This window comes from Equus quagga, chromosome 4 (genome assembly GCF_021613505.1).
Source record: "Equus quagga isolate Etosha38 chromosome 4, UCLA_HA_Equagga_1.0, whole genome shotgun sequence".
Classification (NCBI taxonomy): domain Eukaryota; kingdom Metazoa; phylum Chordata; class Mammalia; order Perissodactyla; family Equidae; genus Equus; species Equus quagga.
In genome coordinates this window covers 14,341,886-14,365,264 of record NC_060270.1, presented here as the reverse complement: position 1 = coordinate 14,365,264, position 23,379 = coordinate 14,341,886, and the positions used below count along the sequence as shown (strand labels likewise).

Below are 23,379 nucleotides of genomic sequence, written 5' to 3'. Positions count from 1 at the left end.
GAAAAAACCTGCAGCCAAGACTACTCTACCTTGCAAGGTTGTTATTCAGAATGGAAGGAGAGAGAAAGAGTCTTCCAGACAAGCAAAAAGTAAAGGAGTTTATCATCAATAAACCAGCCTTACAAGAGATGTTAAAGGAACTTGTATAAGTGGAAAGGAAAAGACCATAAATGGGAATAAGAAAATTATTAAAGAAAAAATATCACTGGTAAAGGCAAATATACAGTAAAGGTAGCAGATCAACCACCTATAAAGCTAGTATGAAGGTCAAAAGACAAAAGTACTAAAATTATCTATATCAATAACAGGAGGTTAAAGGATACACAAAAATAAAAGAGGTAAAATATGATATAAAAAACATAACATGTAGCGGGAAGTAACAAGTGTAGGGCTTTTAGTAAGAGCTCAAACTTAAGAGACCATCAACTTAATATAGATTTCCATTTACATAGGTTATTACATATGAACCTCAGGATAATCACAAACCAAAACCCTATAATAAATACACAAAAAATTAAGAGAAAGGAACCCAAATATAATATAAAAAAAGCCATCAAATCACAAGGGAAGAGAGCAAGAGAAAAAGAAAGGAACAGAGAAGAACTACAAAAATATCCAGAAAAAAGTAACAAAAGCAATAGTACAATAAGTACATACTTATCAATGGTTACTTTAAATGTCAATAGGTTAAATGCTCCAATCAAAAGACACAGGGTGGCTGAATGGATAAAAAAATAAGACCCATATATATGCTGCATACAAGAGAGATTTCAGACCTAAAGATACTCATAAATTGAAACTAAAGGGATGCAAAAAGATACTCCATGCAAATGGAAATGAAAAGAAAGCTTGGGTAACAATACTTATTCCAGACAAAATAGATTTTAAAACAAAAACTGTAACAAGAGACAAAGAAATACACTACATAATGATAAAGGGAACAATCCAACAAGAGGACATATCACTTGTAAATATCTATGCACCCAACATAGGAGCACCTAAATACACGAAGCAATGATTAACAGACATAAAAAGAGAAATTGCCAGTACCCCTATAATAGTAGGGATTTTAACACTCCACTTACATCAATGGATACATCATCCAAACAGAAGATCAATAAGGAAACATTGGCCTTAAGTGACACATTAGACCAGATGGACTTAGTAGATATACAAAACATACCAGCCCAAAACTGCAGAATACACATTCTTTTTCAAATGCACAAGAAATATGTTCCAGGATAGATCACATATTAGCCCACAAAACAAGTCTCAATAAATTTAAGAAGACTGAAACAATACCAAGCATCTTTAAGAAGACTGAAACAATACCAAGCATCTTGTTGTAAAACTAGAAATCAACTACAAGAAGAAAACTGGAAAAGCCACAAATATGTGGAGATTAAACAAAATGCTACTCAACAACTATTGGGTCAATGAAGAAATCAAAGCAGAAATCAAAAAATACCTGGAGACAAATGAAAATGAAAATAGGACATACCAAAAATTTATGGGATACAGCAAAAGTGGTACTAAGAGGGAAGTTTATAGTAATACAGGCTTACCTGAAGAAACAAGAAAATTCTCAAATAAATAATCTTATAATACACCTAAAGGAACTGGAAAAAGAGAACAAACAAAGCCCCAAATCAGTAGACAGAAGGAAATAATAAAAATCAATGCAGAAATAAATAGAGACTAAAGAAAAATAGAAAAAAAATCAATGAAACTAAGAGCTGGTTCTTTGGAAAGAAACAAAATTGACAAACTTTTAGCTAGACTCACTGAGAAAAAGAGAAGGCTCGAATACATAAAATCAGAAATGAAAGAGGAGAAATTAAAATGAACACCACAGGAATACAAAGGACTATAAGAGAATACCACAGAAAGCTATAGGCCAACAAATTGGATAATCTAGAGAAATGTATAAATTCTTAGAATCATACAACCTTCAAAACTGAATCAAGAGGAAATAGAGAATCTGAATAGATCAATCACTAGTAAGGAGATCAAAGCAGTTACCAAAAAACAAAAGTCCAGGACCAGACAGCTTCCCTGCTGAATTCTATCAAACATTCAAAGAAGACTTAATACCTATCCTTCTCAAATTATTCCAAAAATTTGAAGAGAAGGGGTACTTCCTAACCCATCCTATGAAGCCAACATTACCCTGATACCAAAACCAGAGAAGGACAACACAAAAAAAGAAAATTACAGGCCAATATCACTGATGAACACAGAGGCAAAAATCCTCAACAAAATACCAGCAAATAGAAAACAATACATCAAAAGGATCATACACCATGGTCAAGTGGGATTTATTCCAAGGATGCAAGGATGGTTCAACATCTGCAAATCAATCAACGTGATACACCACATTAACAAAATGAAGAAGACAAATCACATGATCCTCTCAACAGATACAGAAAAAGCACTAGACAAAATACAACACCCATTGATGATAAAAACTCTGCATAAAATGGGTATGGAAGGAAAGTACATCAACATAATAAAGGCCATATATGACAAACCCACAGCTAACATCGTACTCAATGGTGAAAATCTGAAAGTTATCCCTCTAAGAACAGGAACCAGACAAGGATGCCCACTTACATCACTCTTATTTAACACAGTATTGGAAATCCTGGCCGGAATAGTCAGGGAAGAAAAAGAAATAAAAGGGATCCAAATTAGAAGGGAAGAAGTGAAACTGTCACTATTTGCAGATGGCATGATTTTATATACAGAAAACCCTAAAGAATCCACAAAAAAATTTAGAAATAATAAACAAATACAGTAAAGTTGTAGGATACAAAATCAACATACAAAAATCAGTTGTGTTTCTATACACTAACAATGAAGTAGCAGAATAGAAATTAAGAATACAACTCCATTTATAATTGCAACAGAAAGAATAAAACACCTAGGAATAAATTTAACCAAAGAAATGAAAGAGCTGTACTCTAAAAATTATAAGACATTGATGAGAGAAATCGAAGACACAAAGAAATGGAAAGATATCCCATGCTCATGGATCGGAAGAATTAACACATTTAAAATGTCCAGGGGCTGGCCCGGTGGCGCAGTGGTTAAGTTCGCACGTTCCGCTTCAGCAGCCCAGGGTTCACCAGTTCAGATCCCGGGTGTGGACATGGCACTGCTTGACAAGCCATGCTGTGGCAGGTGTCCCACATATAAAGTAGAGGAAGATGGGCATGGATGTTAACTCAGGGCCAGTCTTCCTCAGCAAAAAGAGGAGGATTGGCAGCAGATGTTAGCTCAGGCCTAACCTTCCTCAAAAACATAAAATAAAATAAAAATAAAAATAAAAAATAAAATGTCCATACTTCCTAAAGCAATCTACAAATTCAGTGCAATCCCTATCAAAGTTCCAATGACATTTTTCACAGAAATAGAACACTGAGTCCTAAAATTTACACAGAACAACAAAAAATGCTGCATAGCCAAAGGAATCCCGAGAAAAAAGAACAAAGCTGGAGGTGTCAGACTCCCTGATTTAAAAATATACTACAAAGCTATAGTAATCAAAACAGCATGGTACTGACACCAAAACAGACAAACAGCTCAATGGAACAGAATTGAGAGCCCAGAAATAAACCCACACATCTATGGACAGCTAATTTTCAACAAGGGAGCCAAGAACATACAACGAAGAAAGGAAAGTCTTTTCAGTAAATGGTGTTGAGGAAACTGGACAGCCACATGCAAAACAAAGAAACTGGACCATTATCTTACACCATTCAAAAAAATTAACTCAAAATGGATTAAAGACTTGAATGTAAGACCTGAAACCATAAAACTCCTAGAAGAAAACATAGGGAGCATGCTCTTGGACATCAGTCTTAGCAGTATCTTTTCAAATATCATATTTCCTCAGGCAAGGGAAACAACAGAAAAAATAAACAAATGGGACTACATCAAACTAAAAAGCTTCTGTACAGTAAAGAAAACCATCAACAAAATGAAAAAGCAACCTAACAACTGGGAAAAGACATTTGCAAATCATATATCCGATAAGGGGTTAATATCCAAATATATAAAGAAGTCATACATCTCAATAACAAAAATCCAAACAATCCAATTAAAAAATGGGCAGAAGATCTGAACAGACATTTTTCTAAAGAAGATATATAGATGGCCAACAGGCACACGGAAAGATGTTCAACACCACTAATTATTAGGGAAATACAAATCAAAACTACAATAAGATATCACTTCACACCCAACAGAATGGCTATTATTAAAAAGACAAGAAATAAGTGTTGGAGAGGATGTGGATAAAAGGGAACCCTCATACACTGCTGGTGGGAATGTAAACTGGTGCAGACACCATGTAAAACAGTATGGAGATTTCTCAAAAAGTAAAGAATAGAACTACCATATGGTCCAGCTATTCCACTGCTGGGTATTTATCCAAAGAACATGAAAACACTAAGTCAAAAAGATACTTGCACCTCTATGTTCATTGCAGCATTATTCACAACAGCCAAGACTTGGAAACAACCAAGTGCCCACCAAGCAATGAATGGATAAAGAAGATATGGTATATATACACAAGGGAATACTACTCAGGCATAAAAAAGATGAAATCTTGCCATTTGCAATGACAAAGATGGACTTTCAGGGTATTATGCTAAGTGAAAGAAGTCAGATGGAGAAACTCAAATACCATATGATTTCACTCATAAGTGGAAGAGAAAAACAACAACAACAACACTTGGACATAGAGAATAGACTGGTGGTTACCAGAGGGGAAGATGGACGGGAGGAGGGTGAAAGGGGTAATAGGGCACATGTGTATGGTGATGGATGGTAATTAGTCTTCAGGTGGTGAACATGCTGTAATCTAACAGAAATCAAATATAATGATGTACACCTGAAACTTATATAATGTTATAAACCAATGTTACCTCAATAAAAAAAGATAAAAGAACTCCATTATAAATGCAACATATTTTCACAAAAGTTGAAATATGCTGAGAGTCAAAGTTTACCTGCAACCTAAAAACCACACAGAATAAAGGCTCAAACCACATTAAAAGGCCTGCGGGAATTCTGTCCTGGCCACTGGTGCTTCATTTACCGCGTCAGCTCCAGGAGTCTTTGGCACACAGTTCAAGAACGGCTCAGCCACAAACTAGGTGAGTGACTTAGTTAAGTGCCCTGGTAATCTCTCTGGATCTCAGTGGTCTCTCTTTTCTTTCTACCAATCAAATGGGAAAGTTAGTAATTTTCTAGGTGCCTTTCTGGTTTGAGAGATCTGTTGAATTTATAAAGTACAATGGGTATGTTTGAAGTGCACCAGCCATCTGTGCATATAGGAAAAGTTACACTAGTACAAGAATGAGGAGATAGATTTCCCTCCCCAAAGAGGGCACATTAAGAGTAAAGTTGACAACTTTGGTTGATCCTCTAACCGTCTAAGCATCCCCAACCCTGTTCTGACCTTCTTACCCCTAGGAATTCCAAAGCTTAACAGAAGACATGACATTTGATTTCAAAGGTCCATACCTCTGAGCATCCTCCGAGATTCTGAGTCTTTGGTCATGGTTGCCAGCGAGTGGGGGAGCACGCTGCCACAGCTGTTGCTCTGTCCCAGGGGCAGATGAGCCTGTGAGAATCAGGAAGAAACACTCAGGCAAACGGCAGGCCCAGTGGTCCTTCAGGACACAGCCACATCCCTGTTTCCATAGCTCCTATCTAAGCACGGAGGGCAGGGAAGGTAGGTCTTTGCATCCTGTTTATTGATGCTAAATGGTAAAGGCCAGTCACTGTCCCTCCCAAAGAGCTCCAAGGCAGTCTCAACTTCACAGCAATTCCTCCAGTGGCAGCAACTCCAAAATTGAAGACAGATTGGGCAAAGTGTCCAAAAGCACCTCAGAGAACAACTCAAAGTTCTTCATGCACAAGGAGCAGAGGGCAGACGCAGGGACGAGAACGCATGCACATCATGCACAGGGACAGAGAAGAGCTACGCTTGTTACAAGGGCACCAGTTCCATCCACCCCTAGTTATCCAGTAGGCTGAAACTGGAGAAACCTATTAACTCCCCAGGGGTTTTAGCACTCTTTTAAAATAGCAAAATCCTTAGTGTAAAATATACTTGGAACGCCAGTTTATAAATAGATTAAAACAAAGTTATTCTGATTAGGGGCAAGGGAAGGGCCCAAAAGTCTGTCCCACTCAGAACCTCCTTCTCACTTCCCTCTCCCCCTCTTCCTGCAGTGACCCCTCAGGCATGTCAGCAGAACAGGAGTGAGGACTCAGGTGTCAGACCACATGGGTTCATATTCCAGCTTCACTGCTGACCAGCTGAGGGCACTTGAGCTAGTCACTTAGCCTCTTTACACCTCAGTTTATCGATATGTACACTGGGGATAATAACTAGTACCTCTACTGATGTGTGTTACTGGATTTTAAAAAGAGACAATTGACATAAAGAGCTTAACCCAGTGTCAGGCTCATAGAAATGACTCAATAAACATTTGTTGCTATTATTCCTGGAATCCAGAGCTTATATCTTCCAATTTCCAGATCGGGGATGCAGCCACCGGAGTGTGTCACATAAGTGAATGCCACCCACCACTTGCGTGTGGTGGTAGAAAGTACACTGGACCAGGTTCTTTGGTCTCAGAGCATACAATTCTAAATGTCCTCCAAATAGGATAGAAAATGCAATTTAGTTACAACGTCTGCCCAAGAAGCAAATTTAATGGTTTATTATTTAGCGTTTTCTTTAAAGACCTTTGCACGTCGGTCAACCTAAGGACAAGGAGGCTCCCTGAACATGAAGCCCCTGGTTGTCCCCATGTCCTACCTTTGGGGCGGTGCTTCTCCCCATAGTAGCACTGCTGAAATGTGGGGATATGGAGGGTGTGGTTTTCTTTCGAGGCAAAGTGTCACTCAGATAGAGGCCTTCTTTGTGCTGTTTTTTCCTTTCTTCCAGACTTCTAAAGTGCTTTAAATGCAAATGTAAAGCAGAATAGCAAAACTTGACTAATTGAAACAGGTTACTGAAGAAATTAAGAAGTATGCATTTACAAAGAAGTTTTGGAATTTTAACACGGAATTTAAAAAAATATTCAACTTATACTGGTGTTCACTAACAGACTTGGGCTAGTATTTGGTATGATACATAGAACCTGGAAAAATTTAAAACTGAACCTAGAAACTTAAAAAAAAAAATCCACCTTTCACTTTCATAGTTAGTGCCTGCTGCACTGGGGCCTCAGGACAACATACAAACTATTATGATGGTCGCCACATGGATGGTGGAACAGCCAGTGGACAAAACAAGTAAGCGGTTTCTCCCCTTGTCTGTCTGGACAGTTCTGTGTGATGGCACAGATCCCAGTGTGAGGAGAACAAGAAAAGGAAGAAGGAAGAAGATGAAGAGAAAGAACGAGAAAAGAGGGAAGTTGTTTTAAATTTGGAATAATATTTTAACCATGTAAACACAGTCCAAATCCACATACGTGTCCATATAAGGCATCCTTCTGGGTTACTCTTTTATTTAAAGAAGCTCTTGGCCAAAAAGCCCCTATACTAATCCTTCACATTTATAAATCCTCCTGTTGACTATATCATTTCTTTTGCAGATTCCTAAGGCAAAATTTTTGCCAATTTGAAATTTATCCAAATTTTTCTTGACCCCCCTCCCCAAAAATGTCTTCAATAGTAATTTCCTAATTAAAGCTTCTTTAGGTTTGATCATTTTTATACTAAGCTCAGGCTTTTGAAATATATAAAAATTAATGCAAATCTGAGTTACCAAATTTATCATCAACCTTCAAACATACCAATCATGAAAAATACCTGCATTTTAACTTCATAATTATCTATTTATACAAGCTAATATCTGTTAATCTAAAAGTAGGAGGAGATATAGTTCTTTAACAAAGGTAATAGATAGTGAAGGCGCCTTGAAGAAATGTAAGGTCCAGGCCTTGCAAACCAGAGCTTGTCCAATTTGGGGATCTAGTGACTACGACTCCTTAGCATTTTCTGGGGCCAAATTCATACGGGGATCTGATTATAGTTGAAAGGAGTCTCGAAACAGATTTTTTTGAATACCCAAGAATGAATATGGACAGAATGCACTAAAAGGAGGGCAACATTTAGAATAATAAATTATTTATTTAAAAATCTGGTCAATAAAAATTGTTCTACGGACCAAATGCACTACTTGTGGTGTGACCTTGGACAAGCTAATTATCTACCCCGAGCCGAGTCTCAGTTCCCGGAACGTCAACATAGAGTTAACTCTTCACGAGATTGTCACAAGGAAGAAATAAGATTGTTCCTTAGAAAATGTTTAGCAAATTTTGACATATAGCAAGGGAATGATGTCTATTATGATGGTTTCAATAATGTGTCAGAAAAAGATTTTGTGTTGACCCAGCAACTTTTTACACTGTGGATTTTATGGAAATAATTATTATTACTTTGAAAAATGTCTGAGGTAAGTTGCAATATTTTGATTGAATGGGAACTGAAGCACGAGGATGTGAAACTAGCTCCAACATATCCAAAGCCAGGAAAGGACAATCAAGGTGTCAAACTTTCTAACAAGCCCAACACCCTTAGAACACAGTAAATGTCCTTTAAAAAATCCGAAACAACAAAAATAGCAAAGGAGTATGCACCCTGTCTTTGTCTTTTTTAAAAACACCTTTGGAAAAGCTGAAGAAAAGATTCCACTTAAATAACTTTGCTGTCAAGGTAAAATCCCCAAACTCTGGACACCAGTTCCTAAGTACCTGCTGCTCTTGCTGCAGCTGTCTTCTGTGCTTCTTGGCTGGTAGAGGAGGGGGCGTGTCATTTAAAGGGAAAGGATGGACAGATGGAGCCACGACTTCGGGCCAAGGGGCTGATGGAGGTTGAGTGACAGGATGAGGAGAAAGAGTGGAAGGAAACGCAGATGCAGAACAGACAGGTGGCCTTTGCTTTATAGGAGAAAGAAAAAAGTATACACGTGTCCATATGAAATGAAAGAATAAGACAAAGAAATGAAATCAATAATCTGATTCTTCCATTTTCTTATATTTTGATCAAGAAGCCATAAATCATGGGTAGTATCTTTCAGTTTAGCCTCTTATTAAAATGCACACTGCTAACAACTTGGATCACTAGAAGGTACTTCAAGTTACTGCTATTTATCCCTCCCCAGGTGTTTTAAAAAGGCATAATGTTAAAAAAAAAAAATCCATACTCCAAAACAAACTAGTGAAATCAAACTGGAAATGTGATTCAAAGCAATAATTTTAGAAAGGCTTTTTGGTTTCTAAGAAAACTAGATTGGGTTAGAGCGTTAAGATGTAGAGTTTATTGCTGTTTGAACTTACTTCTCCTAGCACTCTACTCTGTACCATATATTTCATGATTTCTATTATCATAATTGATAGAGCAGTATCCCCAAATTGGTATGTTTTTCAAACTCAGCATCACTCTGGCCTTCTGGTCAACCAGACATATATTTGTCACACATACCCTCATTTTCAGTTAACCATGGGTTAATTTTTGACACGAGGAAAGCAGTGAATGAATGAAATGTCATGCCAACACACCTCTTTATTTTGTGGCTGGCTCACCAGCACAGCTGTGGGAGGCCCAGTGGCAACAGCATCAGCATCAGCAGGGAACTGAGTGGAAGGGGATAGATTCGTGGAATTGCCACATGGCTCATTAATTTCATTTACACTGATATATCCCTAAAAGGAGGAATTCAGAAGTTAAACACAAAGAAAGCAAAAGCTGAGGCATGCGAGAGTATTAATGCTCCCAGTACAATGAAGTTAGCTTAGAGCGGCACGGCCAGATATCTGTGACATTATCAAATGTTTCATTAAAGGAATAATCAGCAATTAAAATGGATTTACAGTGCTTAATCTTGAAAAATGATATTCCAAATATTAAAAATAATTTTTCTGGTGAAATCAAGATGACTATATCATAAATAACCCAATACTTCAAATTCAAAATATCCAGAGGTATCAGCATTCATTCTGTTGATTGAATCAGGTTGTCACTACACAACATTTAAAATAATCACACGCGCAAAAATCTGAGATATAAAATTGACAAGGCAATCACCTGCTCCCTAATTCAAGAACCTTTTCCACAAATCTTTATTTTTATATTTTCCCTTCTTCTTCTGTTTCCTGACAACTTAGAGTGCAAGTATAAGTGGGTTGAGAGCTTCTGGTTTTTCACTGAGGCATTTATAAAAGAGTAACGTATTTGTAACAGAATCTAGATTTCAGGCATCTCAACCAAATGAGAATAAAAAGGACACTGTCCCCTCTTGAGCCTTCTCTAGCAAAACAAATATGTGCACACACTCGCCCACGCACGCACGCACACACACACACACTCACTCACCCCAAAGGGGGAGCTGCGACTCAAGAGTGTTTCAGTTCAGTGCAGCTTCCCCAACCCCCGACTCTACCCCCAGGACAGAAAATTTCCAGTTACTTGTAAGTTCAGTAATTCAGTTCTGGCTTCAGCTTAGAGCAAATATCCACAAAACAAAATCTATGAGAATCAAAACTCCTGAATTTTTATTTGGGAAAAAGGCACTTGTAAATTTTCATGGAAAGTAATTTCACAGACCAATCATGATTTTTACCACACCAATAAAACAGTACGAAAAAGAGAATAAAGGGTGTAAAATAGTATCTCTCTTTTAAAAGTAAAACTGAATGAAACTCAACACTTGGGTTCTTCTACCAGCCCATCAATCTTTTCAAAACTTGGCTCCAGGAAAGGCAAGATATGGTTATGCTGATGAAGAAAAACTTCCAGACTCGAAAGCAAGGTTTTTACTGAGAATTTATAATTATGACGAAGTGGAGAAAGCTAGAGTTGACTGTTTATAAATTGGAGGCATCAAAATGCTGCTGAATATAGCCTTGCACTTCAGAAAGGACCAACAGATACAACATAAACTTTTCTAAGATTAAATTGAAGAAAGGAAGTAGACAACTGGGTTGTCAAATTTCATTTTACCTCTGCTAGTAAATGAGATTGGAGAGTAACAGCTTTGAGTTATTCTTTTGCTCAGTTGATAGAATGTTTCAAAACCAAGGTTTGATTCCTTATATGAGTCATAGACCATATAACTTAACTGCTTCAAAAATGTATACTGTTTGTCCAAAGTGGGACTTGTTTAAAAGAGGTCGATTTAATTCATCACTCTTTAAAAGAAAAGAGAAAGAGAGAAAGACAGGAAGAAAGACAAAAAGAAAGAAAATCAAAACATGTTGTGACCCAATTCTGCTTGGTACATGAAAGAGAACACATAGCTACTCAACAAAGACGAGAGTTGCAGACACACACACGAGTCAAAAAGCCAAATGAGCTTCTGATACCCAGAAGTCCCCAGACAAAAAGAACTCATTAATAGAAAAAGTAAGATTTTACTCTTCTCCTAGGAGGTAAAGAGACCTTAGAGCCTATCTAATGCATTTGGATGCCACAAGCCCTTCACGCACTGTCCAGAGGCAAACTGTAGATGTTCCTTCGTAAGCCTTTTCTTTCCCCAGCCCTCCCCATCGCAGTAAAAGGTAGTCACCATCCACCTCGTTATTCAAACTAGAATAATGGCATCGTTCCTGACATCTCCCTTAATTTATTTCATCCCCACATCCAATCTATCAGCAAGAACTGTCAACTCCGCTCCAAAATATATCCTCATGAGCTAATTCTCTCCATCTCTCTGCCATTGCTCGACTCCAAGCCACCCGCATTTCCAGCCTACGCTATTGCAATCACCGCCCACTCCTTATAATCCAGGATCCAAGGAGCAGCCCAGAGTAATCTTTAACAAATGGACAACAGATAACGTCACCTCTCTGCTTAAAACCACTCAATGGTTTCCCATCCACATAAAATAAACCATATTTCTTTAACATGATCCACAAGACCTGCCCCATGTCCATCCACCTTGCTGACCTTATCTTGGTCCACTGTACTCTATTCACAACTACCCTTTGTTCACTGAATCTGCCGGTTCCCTGGTCTGAATAGCAGAGACGATGAAACTGAATGATCTAATAAAGCTTTTGCAGAAATATTTCACAAAATGCTTCTAAGGTACATATTAGTCACACTTATTATGTGAAGAGAACTTATTTCACATACCTACACACACAGAAAATACTTTCCATGGAGGAATTCCTAACTCTGCTATCTTTTAAAAAACAATTTATAAATAAAGGGTTTTTTGTTATTATGCAAATTTTTATGCAGAAGCAACCTTTTTCTTTAGCTTTTTGAAAAAAATAAATACAAAGAAAACTATTTTCTTTCTCAGTCATGGTTACAATTTTCCAAACTAGAGTGAAAATATTCTAGCATTGTAGCAGTGTAGCCCTATAACAGGATATTTGAGAAAGAGTGGTGCTGGGGACGGGGGAAAGATGGATGTTTGCGATGAAGAATGTGTATAGCTTAGTGTAGACAGGATTTTCCAATTTAAGGAGAAAAATAGCAGAAACAAGATTAGGGGAAAAAAGAGAGAGGAAAGAAAGAAACCAGACTATCTTCTCCAATATTCGAGGGCATTTTCACGTTCTATAAGATTTAGGAGAAAGAGAAGTAAAGTAAGAAAGAGGAAGAACTGAGAAAGGAAACTGTAGAACGGAAAGAAGGGAATTTAAGACTAACCTTGGTCTGGATCCTAAATTTTCTGAAACTCCAAGTTAACACACAATGTTGTTCAATGCAAAGTACACACACCACACACACACACACAGTATATCTGCATTAGACACAAACATAATCCCTGAAATCCTCAAAGCATAAATAATGAAGGCAGAAACACCATCAAAGCATTGAGTGCTTTCGTATGTCCTTTGTAACTGTTTTTCCTATTCAGCTACGCACATAAAACGGAAGGACATCTCTTGATTTCTAAGGCGATATGAGTGGACACATAAAATCATAGCTTACCTCTTTTAGAGTATTGGGGTTGACAGGAAACCCTTTCCCCCCAGAGAGGCTGGAGTATTTCTTTTCCAAATTACAAAGATTTTCCTTTTCCTGAAGGAACACAAAATCTATTAAGCTTAGTCAACTTCGATTTCCCTAACGACTAATGATGTTGAGTATTTTTTCATGTGACATTGATTCTTCATATATCTTCTTTTGTGAAGTATTTGTATTGAAGTCTTTTGCCTATTTTTTACAAATTTATTTATTGGGTGTATATCTATTATTACTGAGTTGTAGGAGTTTTTAATATATTCTGGATACAAGTCTTTTGTCATTTCCTCTTTAAGAAACCTTTGTTTACCCCAAAGGCCATGAAGGTGCACTTGCACTCATATTTTCTTCTAGAAACTTTGTCATTTTAATTTTTATGCTTAGGTCTGTAGTCTGGCTTAAATTCATTTATATGTATGGTGTGAGAATGGATGGTGTGGAGGTTTGTTTTTGTCCATTTTTACCCAGTTGATCCAGCACCATTTGTTGGAAAGACTTTCCTTTCCCTACTAGATTGTCTTGGAGCATTTATCAAAAATCAATGGACAGTAGATGTGTGGGTCTATTTCAGGACTCTCTATTTGGTTCCATTAATCTCTATGTCTATTTGTATGCTGGCACCACACCATCTTAAATACTTTAGCTTTATAGTAAACCTTGAAATCATATAGCATAAATCCTCCAATTTTATTCTTCTTGTTCAAAGTTCTCTTGGCTATTCTATGCCCTTTGCATTTTCACATACAGTCGATTCTCATTATTTGCAGTAGTTATGTTCTGTAACATTGCTATGAACAATGAATTCAGGAATACTGAACCACTGTTCCTAGGGGAAATACAGGGTTGGGTTCCTGTGGGCTTTTGGTCACAATATTTTCGTCAACTGATCAATACATAACTTCATTTTACGTGTGTTTCTATTTAAAGACATTTTATTTAATATTATTGTTGATCCATTAACACTGAACTCACAGGCAACAGCACTATAACTCATGCGTGAATGAAGCTTATCCAACACATGTATTTTCTCCATAATGTACATCACAGCCTTCCTGCCCTTAGGAACACTAGATGGTACTTTATAACACTATGGCTTGGGAGCCATTTTAAACAGCAAAATCACCAGCAAAAAGTACAAAAGTGTGAAAATATGGCACTACATAGCCCACAAAAAGGACACTTGTTTACAGTACGAGAACTGAAACAAGAAGGCAGAGCACTGCCTTGTTCAACTTCAGCTGCAAGGGTGCACATTGAGTGACTCAGAATTTTCACAGCTCTGTGCATGTCCATCAAGGACTGCATGGTAAGTACTGATTTGGGGGTTACTAATAAATTTTGGTGAGCAGGCAAATTCACAAATATGAACTCTATGAATAATGAAGTTGACTATAAATTTTAGCATCAACTTGTCAACTTCTACAAAAAGTCTGTTGGGATTTTTACTGGGATTGAGATACCTCTACAGATCAATTTGGGAAAATAAAACTCTTAATTCTTATGTGCCACAATTTTTACAATAGAATTGTATTTTGCATATGTTTAATGAGTAAATAGTATTTCTATGATCGTGCTTACCCATTTTTAAAAATCTATTACTAAGAGATTTTTTGTGCTAAAATTTCAGAAACTACTTAACTACTACATATTACACTATCTAATTTAAACTGTGTCTTTGAATATTGTGTGCAAAGGGTGGTGGGGAGGCTAATGGCATCAGAGTTCATCTCTGGAGCAGAGAATAAGGATGGAAAAGACAACTCCATTCAGAGATTTCTAGGGGCTGAAGAAGCAGGAGGAGGGGAGCTGACAGGGATCTGTGCGGGTTACAGAGGCACCTCGAGTGAACTTATAATTCTACATGAAGGACCAATTTCCTCTTTCTTCTCACCCTAAAATTAGCTAGGTAGCTAAGAGGGGAATACTCCAGCTACATTTCTTCTAGGTGGGACTATGGAACAGCCTCATCCTTTAATCCATCATTCTGGATTTGATTTTTCTCCTATACTCCATTCTGGGTCTATCTCATATTTTCAAGATCCCAAGTGTCACATTCCTAGGTAGTGGCCTGCACGCAAGGCTCAGTCCTGAACTAGACACAGCAACTTTAATTTCTGCTGTCTTATCCCTGAAATTAGACCAGGGACTATGTCAGAAAATTAGGCTGCAGGTTGGGCAAAGGAAACCCTTTACAAGTAGCCACTTTAGGTGCTGGGCAGATGCAGACATAGTTCCTTTGGTAAAGATGATCTTGCCACCCACTCGGGGAGTCTACCTAGCCAATTAAGCTAAACTAAATCCAATGTGGCATTTACCAGGAAGAATCACGTGCAAATAATTGGAGTTCAAAACACAGGAGCAGCCGAGCCAAAATGTTTGACAGCAGCAAAAAGAGCAGAATATATTTTATGTATTTGGTGAAAACTATGATTTTCTTTCAAAGAATAAAATCAGCAAACATACAGATTTTCCATAGTTTGTATTTTCACGCCGTGGACAAAGCATGAAGAAAACATCCTTGGTTATTTTCTGAATTATAGTTAATCTTTCACAGTATGAGCTTACTAATGTGGAGGATTAAATAAAAATGTGTATAAAAAAGGCTTCCTTAAATTATAATTCACTCTTCATTATTAAAATGCACTTGCTTTGAAGGAAACAACTTTCCCCAAGTTGGAACCTGTGTTTTATTGCGACCAGCGCTGAAAAGAAAATACTTACTTTTTGCAGCATCATTATTAAATTATTCTTTTCTTTCACAAAATGGTCTTGTTCTCTCTGAGCCTGCTGGACAATGTGACTGGCTTGCTTTTTCAATGCAGAAATTTTTTCCTAGAGGAAAAAAGATGATCATAGAAAGACGCACATTAGACACTCAAAGCTTTGCCAGTCTGCCCTGGAAACAGGAGGTGTTTGCAAGTGGACCAGCAGGGACCCCATTTTCATTGATGGTGGCCAGTGATTACCACCCAGAGGCTATGAGGCAGTTTCTTTGACCTGCCAAGGCTGGTACCTAAGGCCAATACAGTTCAAGTGATTTAAAATCTATGTGAAGAACCCAGGAATCAACAGGAAGTCTTTAGACTATAAAGGAATTTTTGACATCATCTTGGGAGACGCCTCATGGGAAAAAACAATGGAATTTCTTATTTAAACTGAGAGCTTAAGAAGTCACCTTCTTTGTCTTCCCTTCCCTCAATTTTATTGTGTTAGTACAGAGCACTGGGGTCTGATTTTAAATTCTGGAACACAAACTGAATTCTGGACCTCTGGGTGCTGGGGGTTGGGTGGAGTGAGCAATCTGCATGGCATTCCACAGGGCGACTTGCAACGGTAACAAGCTACCAGCCAGCTTTGAGAACTCCTGAGCAGTAGAAACAGAGAAAATTCCAAAGAAGACTTTGTTCATAGAATTATTCTAAATCTAGTTACTATGATTGCAAAAGGAAGTAATTTAAAACACATACATAAATTTCTTGTTTTCTCTGCCTTGGCTTTTACATGAAAGAATAATTGAATATTATTCATAAATGCATCTACAGCATCAAGTAACAATGACTCCCACATGTCGCACTTTATCTGGTTTGGAGCACCATTTGGCACATAGAGAGCAGGCTTGATACTCTGTCAAATGTGATATATGATTAAACACATAAAATTATTCAGATATAAAGATAGGCAAATAGAAAGGCAAACGTTATAGCTATATTAATGCTTATTGTCACATAACGAGGAGTATATTTTGATTTTTTACATTGAACGACATCTGGCAAAAGCACCTTTCTGGTAACAATGTTCCGTTGATATTCAGCCACTTCACGCAGGAGCTGCTGGGTCAGGTTCTCCTTTTCCTCATCTAGACGGCTCTCATGCTCTAGCTGCTGGAATTCCAGGTCTTCAAAGTGTTTGCTCTCTACGTCCAACAGGTCGGCATCCTTCGGAGAAAAAGAAGGAAAACGAGACACACCAGAATGGCTGCAGCCTTCTCAATGTGAAGAAAAAAATATTAAAAGCAAACAGTCCAAAACGTCTTTTCAGTTACAACATGGATCAGGGTTAGAAACATGACAGTCCCTTCTTTTGGAGTTAAACCCCAGAGCAGGGACCATTAGAATGGAACTAAAAGGGACTGGGGTGGGTGGGGCAGCATTTATTTCACTATCGGCTTTGGACTGCTCTGTGGATGTGGGAATTCTTGCTAAAATCTAGTAGGCTTTAAAACGGATCATGAAGTATAAAGAGAATTCAGTAAATAACCTAAACATTATCTGCAGACTAAAGGTGTAATATAGTTTCTTGATAAAATTCCTATCTTCCACAAATTTTCAAATGAAATGAGACTTTAGTATAGAGATTAAAGTCAGGATTCCAAAGTTGTTGACTGCAAAAAGAAACGATTCAAGAGTTGGCCAGAGGTCTCTGAGAAGGATACGGGTCCCCAAATGGCACACGACACAATCCACTGGTAGATGTTCTTCAGTTTTTCCTTTTTTTTTTTTTTTACAATTTCTCAATACATGTTCTCTAATATACATACAGGTAGAGTAGTATACGTATATTATTTTAAATAAATACATATTTTTTGTGCATGCATGCAGTATATATATATTTATAATATAATAAGACCTATATAATATATATAGTCATGCATGCTCAAATAATTATATTTAAGGGAGAAGTCATCAAAAGCATTTGAAGACTGGAGTTCTTAAACTGAACTTCTCTGAATCCCTTAAAATTGTTTACAAACCTTTTTACTGGAAAGAGTGGAACCACAGTGCTCATCAGGAACAAAGAGTGACAAAAAGGTTAAGCACGGCTACTCTAGGAATAATCTTCAGGACATTTAAGAAAGATCAGATATCCTAAGAATCAGGTGTAGAATACGCATTCCCCAACCCATGAGATGTCTGAAGACAGGAATGAATCAGTGTCTGTGCAGAGAGTGGTGCGTGTTGTGTCAATTATTCTCCAATATACTTTTTAGAAAAAAATCCCTCCTTATTTTTGGAGCCTTTGACAGAACTATAAATGTGGTATATGGAAGATTTTTTTAAAATACAATTTATAAATAATCTTTGGTCAGAAAGAAGCGGGAGCCAGGCTCTATGGCTCGCAATTCCACACAGGTAAAAAGAGTCGGAACTTTTTTTTTCAATTAAAACATCAAAAAGAGTTGGATAAATAAATATATGATAAGTTAGATCTATATCAGCATCTAAACCTACCATCTCCTCCCCTGGTTTTTATGTAAGTGATAAAGCAGCCTTGTAATCAAATGGAATTCAGAGAAGGACTATTAGCTACTATGTAATTACAACCACCACTATAGCAACAAGATTATTATGTCAACGCAGACAGTTGGATTCTCAAAGTTTAAGAGCAGGAAAAACAATTTGAAAAACATACTCAACATTTCTTAACTCTTCTTTACATTTTAACTGGCCAAACAGAAAGTGAGCTTGGTTTCAAGTTATTGGCTGACATATCAAGTTTATCAGACATTTCATGCCTATAACTTCTAAAGGAATTAATGAAGTTGGACCAAAGCTAGTCATTACTGAAGGAATTAAGAGAGAACTCAAGTGTTATGTCTTGAAACAAAATATCAGCTGATAGATTTACTCATACAGGTGTCCATATTCAAGTTTTTAAGGTTTTTCAATTAAGCGTGGTTTGTGGCTAAAGGTTATTGAGATAAAAATTTTAATAATTATTTTTTTTAGTTTATAAAGAATCTTCGAAGTGCGATATGGCTCACAAGACATACTCTATGCTAGCCAACCTCTTACTCTACATCTGGTTAATATGCAAGAGGTGTTATTTTAATGGCATGAAGGTCACAGAGTCACTAATTTATTTGTAGTAAATATTGAAACCACTGCATGAAAATAATAGCACACTAGGTAGGAAAGTTGAAAATTAAAGCTAACCTCAGCACTCTGATTCTGCTGGGGTAATCACCTGATCACGTTATCTAAACCATTAAAATGTGTGTATACAAACTTGCATTGTGAAAGAAAAACAGCTTGAAAGGGGAAAAAAACTTTCAAAAGATTTTAGATAAGAATAAGAATTCAGGGGACGGAATTTGGGGGCAGAAGTACTTTAATTGAGCAGAGAATAACATATACAGGAAGCTCAAAGTCAAGTGTATGACTAGTTGAATGAAAATTTTAACTAAACTTCACTCACTAAAAGAATATTACAAATCACTCCTGGCAGGCAAGCTCCAAGGCCAGGTGTGAAAGGAAATAAACCAGCTGCACTAAAGAAAATTGAACGCAATTCATTTTTTCTTTCCAATAACTTTTTGAGAATGGATATGGCAGAAGTTTATGTGCAGATCTTTATGTTTTCTTTGCCTAGCAGAGGGACAGAAAGAAGAGAATAGATGTGGTATGGCCAGGAGAGATGACAGTAATAATCTCATGACAGCTCAAGGCCAACTCTGAAAGCAAATTCAAATGGGCCTCAGGGTTTGTTAACATTTCTCTGTCTTAGGCACTGTAGCCAAACACTTCAATTGCATACTTTTGGAATTCGGAAAAAGACAATGGAAATCATCTAGTACAATCTCCCCATTTTATATATGAGGATATTGAGGCCCACAGAGGTTGAATGACTTATCCAAGATTAAAGGATCAACTGATTGTAGAGCCAGTGAGAAAAAAAGGTCTCCTAAATTGTGGATATCACTAAATAGGATTTAAAAAAAATCAAAGAGACTGAGATCAACCATTCAGCCGAGTAAATATCAAAAGCAGAAGAAAACTGTCCCAGCCAGGTGTCTCCTCCATTTCATGCTGGAATCTACCCTGGTAAATGAAAGACTTATTTAACTTCTGCTTTCTTTTCCATACTCCTTGTATCCCAGGGAACAATTTGATTGGTGAGCCCACATCCACTACATAGAACCACAGGCCATGAAATCAACATCAGATGAAAACTGAATTCTGACTCTAAAGCAATGATTTAGAAGTAAGAAGCCCGGTCACAAATCCATAGTGCTGTATTTACAAACTCACCCTATAATTTCAGCTTACGTATTTGAGACAACATACAGTTTAAGAAGATTATTTTCTTCCTAGTCATTTATTCTCTATTTTGTATGACTTGCCACCTAATGAAGTCAGTCGTAATAAAATCAACTTTATTAAACTTAGTTTAATGCCTTGGAGAAGATTTGTAATGAAACGGTATTCCGAAGTGTTTGAAGTCTGATGGGAAATGAGTTGTGATAAAACAGGAAGTTCCTACTATGAGTGGACTTGTGAAATAAGTGAACTTTCTAGTGATTAAGTCAAGGCCTTCATGAAGAGTTACTTTGGTCATCATCGCTGGAAAACAGAATTGGTAGGTCTCTTAATATTAGGTGAACAGAAGCTACCATAAGCCAGTTCTCTCTCCTAAGGAAAGGGGCTTTATGATAAGAATTTTACACTTTGCTTGGAGAGGAAGAGGAAGGAGTCTTTGCTTTCAATTAGAGGAATAGGCTGTCTTCATCATTTCCTTTCCTCTTTTGTACTCAAAATCCTTAGAACATACACAAATTTATGAGTTATCCTATAGAATCTAGATTAAGCAATCAGCAATTATTTAACCCACCTGAGTCCAGGTTATTAATGGAATCTACCAATATTTATTTGAAGCAATGTTTATAAAGAATACAAACAAAAACTGAATAACTAAAGGAAAGGAAGAACAAGATATATAAGCATGTTTACGACTCTGAATAAAGTCTTACGACAACTGTATAAAATCTTTAGCAATAGGGAGAGTTGAAAAACAGTACACAAATAGAAAAATTAGTTTCCCAATCTCTTTTGTGAACTGGCATAAACACAAACAAATTATAAACTAAAATAATTTTACAAATATTATTCTTTTTCTAATCATTTTAATCACAAGATTTCCAGAGTTGTAACACTGAGGGACAGGAAGTTTTATGTTCTTACAGCAAATTCAGCTGTACACAATAAAATTAGTAAGGGGAAGAAACACTGTTGGAACTCACTTTGATCCAACATCATAAGAAATAAATATTAGAATTGTTATGCTGCAATTTAATCTATCTGCATTAAGTACCTATTATTAAGAGGCTTTCAACCTCCCGTAACATTGAAAAGTTTTAACTGTAATTCTTCATAACCTAGTGATCCTCAAGGTATCAAATATTTTTGTATTAAAGGTCATCTTAAACATTTTCGAGGGTGTGCTGTCTTAACTGATTTTTCAACTTGCCCATTCCCAAGAAGGTAGAGACATCATAACATGAATGAAACTAGCCTTCTTTTCTACTCACGTGGAATCATAAAGTGTTAATCACTTGGGACTGGTTATTACCATCTGACTCCTCTAGAGGTCCAGGACTGTTCACGACTGTTTCCCCAGGGTCACAGTTTATTTGGGCTGCTGTTTAGGGCAAACAACCCAGTTGCCAAGAGGCTATGAAATATTAAGTGGCCTTGCCAGTATTTATGAAACTATCCACCTGGGAAGTCCTGGTTTCAGAAGATAACCAGCGTAGCCATGGTTAGGGATCAAAGAATACCCTGATAAAGTTCAACAAGAAGGTCCACGCTGCACTACGTTTTTAAAAATTATGAGCTCCTATGAGAAGGTGTTGAAAGCATCAGGAATGCTCTGCATCCTGGGTCTTGGTGTTTGATTCCTGTGATTGTGCTAATGAGTTCAATGTCATTAAGAAGCAGAAAGAAAAAGAAAAACCAAAGGTTGAGTGATGGTGGGGAGCAAATAAGAAAAACATTATAATTTTTGGACAAGAATATAAAATCAAGCATAGAAAAAAAAAGCATTCAAGGGCAAACTACTCACGATGCAGTGCAGAACGCAGAGAAGGACGTCAGCTGATTAAAATGCTACAATCTTGGCGTCGATTACATGTCTCTCTTTTATTACAAAGAACGACCCCAGAAATGTTTTTGCGTTAAAAATTAGGTAAAGGATTCTAACAAGGAATTTTTTAATTGATTAGCATGGAATAGTATATACTGTCAGCATGCATATTTCTATTTAAAAAGTATCTAATGACCAGAATATATGCAAATTTATGCTATGTGAAGTAGGAAGTCATAGATCACTGGAATTTAATTGAAAACACAAAACACAAAGCAACTGGTGCATTCCTGTGCGCTACTGACCCTTTTCAGTTGTTGCTGTAACTGTTCCCTCATGGACTCAGGACAATTGTCCAGCTGGGTCTTCTGCTCGGAGTAAAGCTCCTGAAGCCTCTCTAGTTTTTCCCTTTCAGCATCAAGCTTTACCTTCTCCTGAAGTTCAGAAAGCAGAAAATAGAAGAACAGAAATTACCTTCACACCTCAAGCAGGCGTTAGTGAACATTTCCAAAGGATAACACAAACAAACAAATATACACAAACTCTAGTTATCCTATGAGTGTAGAAACACATCTTGTTAGTAACTAAGATGAAGGGGTATAAATGGAAATAAGGACAGGGAGGCCCCATTTCTGCATTCTCAAAACACGGTCCACTTCATTGGTTGTTGGCAATGACACCGTCCTTCCTTCCTTCCTGCTGCCATGTTACAAAAGCAGGGCAAACAACTGTAATGTTGGTTAATGGTCAACTCGAAACAAAAGAAATGCCAACCAAGTGCATAAGTTAGCTTTGCAGATTCACTTGGCAGAGAACCAGACAAAGAAAAGCAGGCATTTACCCCAAGAATGGTGGTACTCCAATTTGCTGAAGGTGACTGTTAGGCAAGCTTTGGAAATTATTGCAATTCTGTTCTCAGGTCAGAGGCACCCTAGCTGCACTAGTTCACATCCTGCTCATTTGAAACAGTTGTAGCTATCTGGAAAACTTCAGAGCTTAAGCAAGTAGAAAATCTGATTCCAAGCAGAGCATCTAATTCAAGGGCTGAGAGAGCTAGTAAAAATGCAAGACGGACAAAGCAGCAAGAGAAAGTGTTTCAGGCAGCTGAGATACACCGAAAGTGTGACATTTATGTGGAAATAAAGACTTCCCTACAAGCACTGACATAAAAAATAACTGAAACATAGACTGTGAAAAAAAGGAGAGGAGAACACTCAGGAGTCAGAGAATAAAAGGAAGGAAAAGAGAGCACTAAATCTCTCCCACTCACACACTCCAGCGTGACCCTGGACAGTCCCCAGAGTCAACCAGGCAAATGCTGTGGTACAGCGATTACACAGCCTTGCAATCGAGAAACAAAACTTCAGTCTGTTTCCTGTCAGTCTTCCCAACTTGTGCCCCCTTGATGGTGCTCTGAACCCTTGAAGGAATTTTAGACCTGCTTCTCTCCTGTGTAACACTCTCAGCCTAAACAAACGCACTTTATGAAGTACTACTATGACGTGACCCTCAGTA

General features: G+C 37.3%; 1 protein-coding gene across 20 annotated transcripts in view; it reads right to left on the bottom strand.

Moving 5' to 3' along the window:
- The window catches only part of PHLDB2 (pleckstrin homology like domain family B member 2), a 223,587-nt gene that overhangs the window by 27,411 nt on the left and 172,797 nt on the right, over positions 1 to 23,379 (bottom strand). For 10 of the 20 annotated variants that reach the window (XM_046658183.1, XM_046658175.1, XM_046658179.1 and 7 more), the window contains 8 exons: positions 22,170 to 22,298; positions 16,785 to 16,940; positions 15,727 to 15,837; positions 12,973 to 13,062; positions 9,588 to 9,731; positions 8,781 to 8,966; positions 6,839 to 6,979; positions 5,533 to 5,632 (listed from right to left, as the gene is read on the bottom strand). In XM_046658183.1, coding sequence (XP_046514139.1) covers positions 5,533 to 5,632; positions 6,839 to 6,979; positions 8,781 to 8,966; positions 9,588 to 9,731; positions 12,973 to 13,062; positions 15,727 to 15,837; positions 16,785 to 16,940; positions 22,170 to 22,298 — 1,057 coding nt within the window. The remainder of the gene's footprint in view (positions 1 to 5,532; positions 5,633 to 6,838; positions 6,980 to 8,780; positions 8,967 to 9,587; positions 9,732 to 12,972; positions 13,063 to 15,726; positions 15,838 to 16,784; positions 16,941 to 22,169; positions 22,299 to 23,379) is intronic. The other 10 variants (XM_046658186.1, XM_046658192.1, XM_046658195.1 and 7 more) reach the window with 8 other exon arrangements.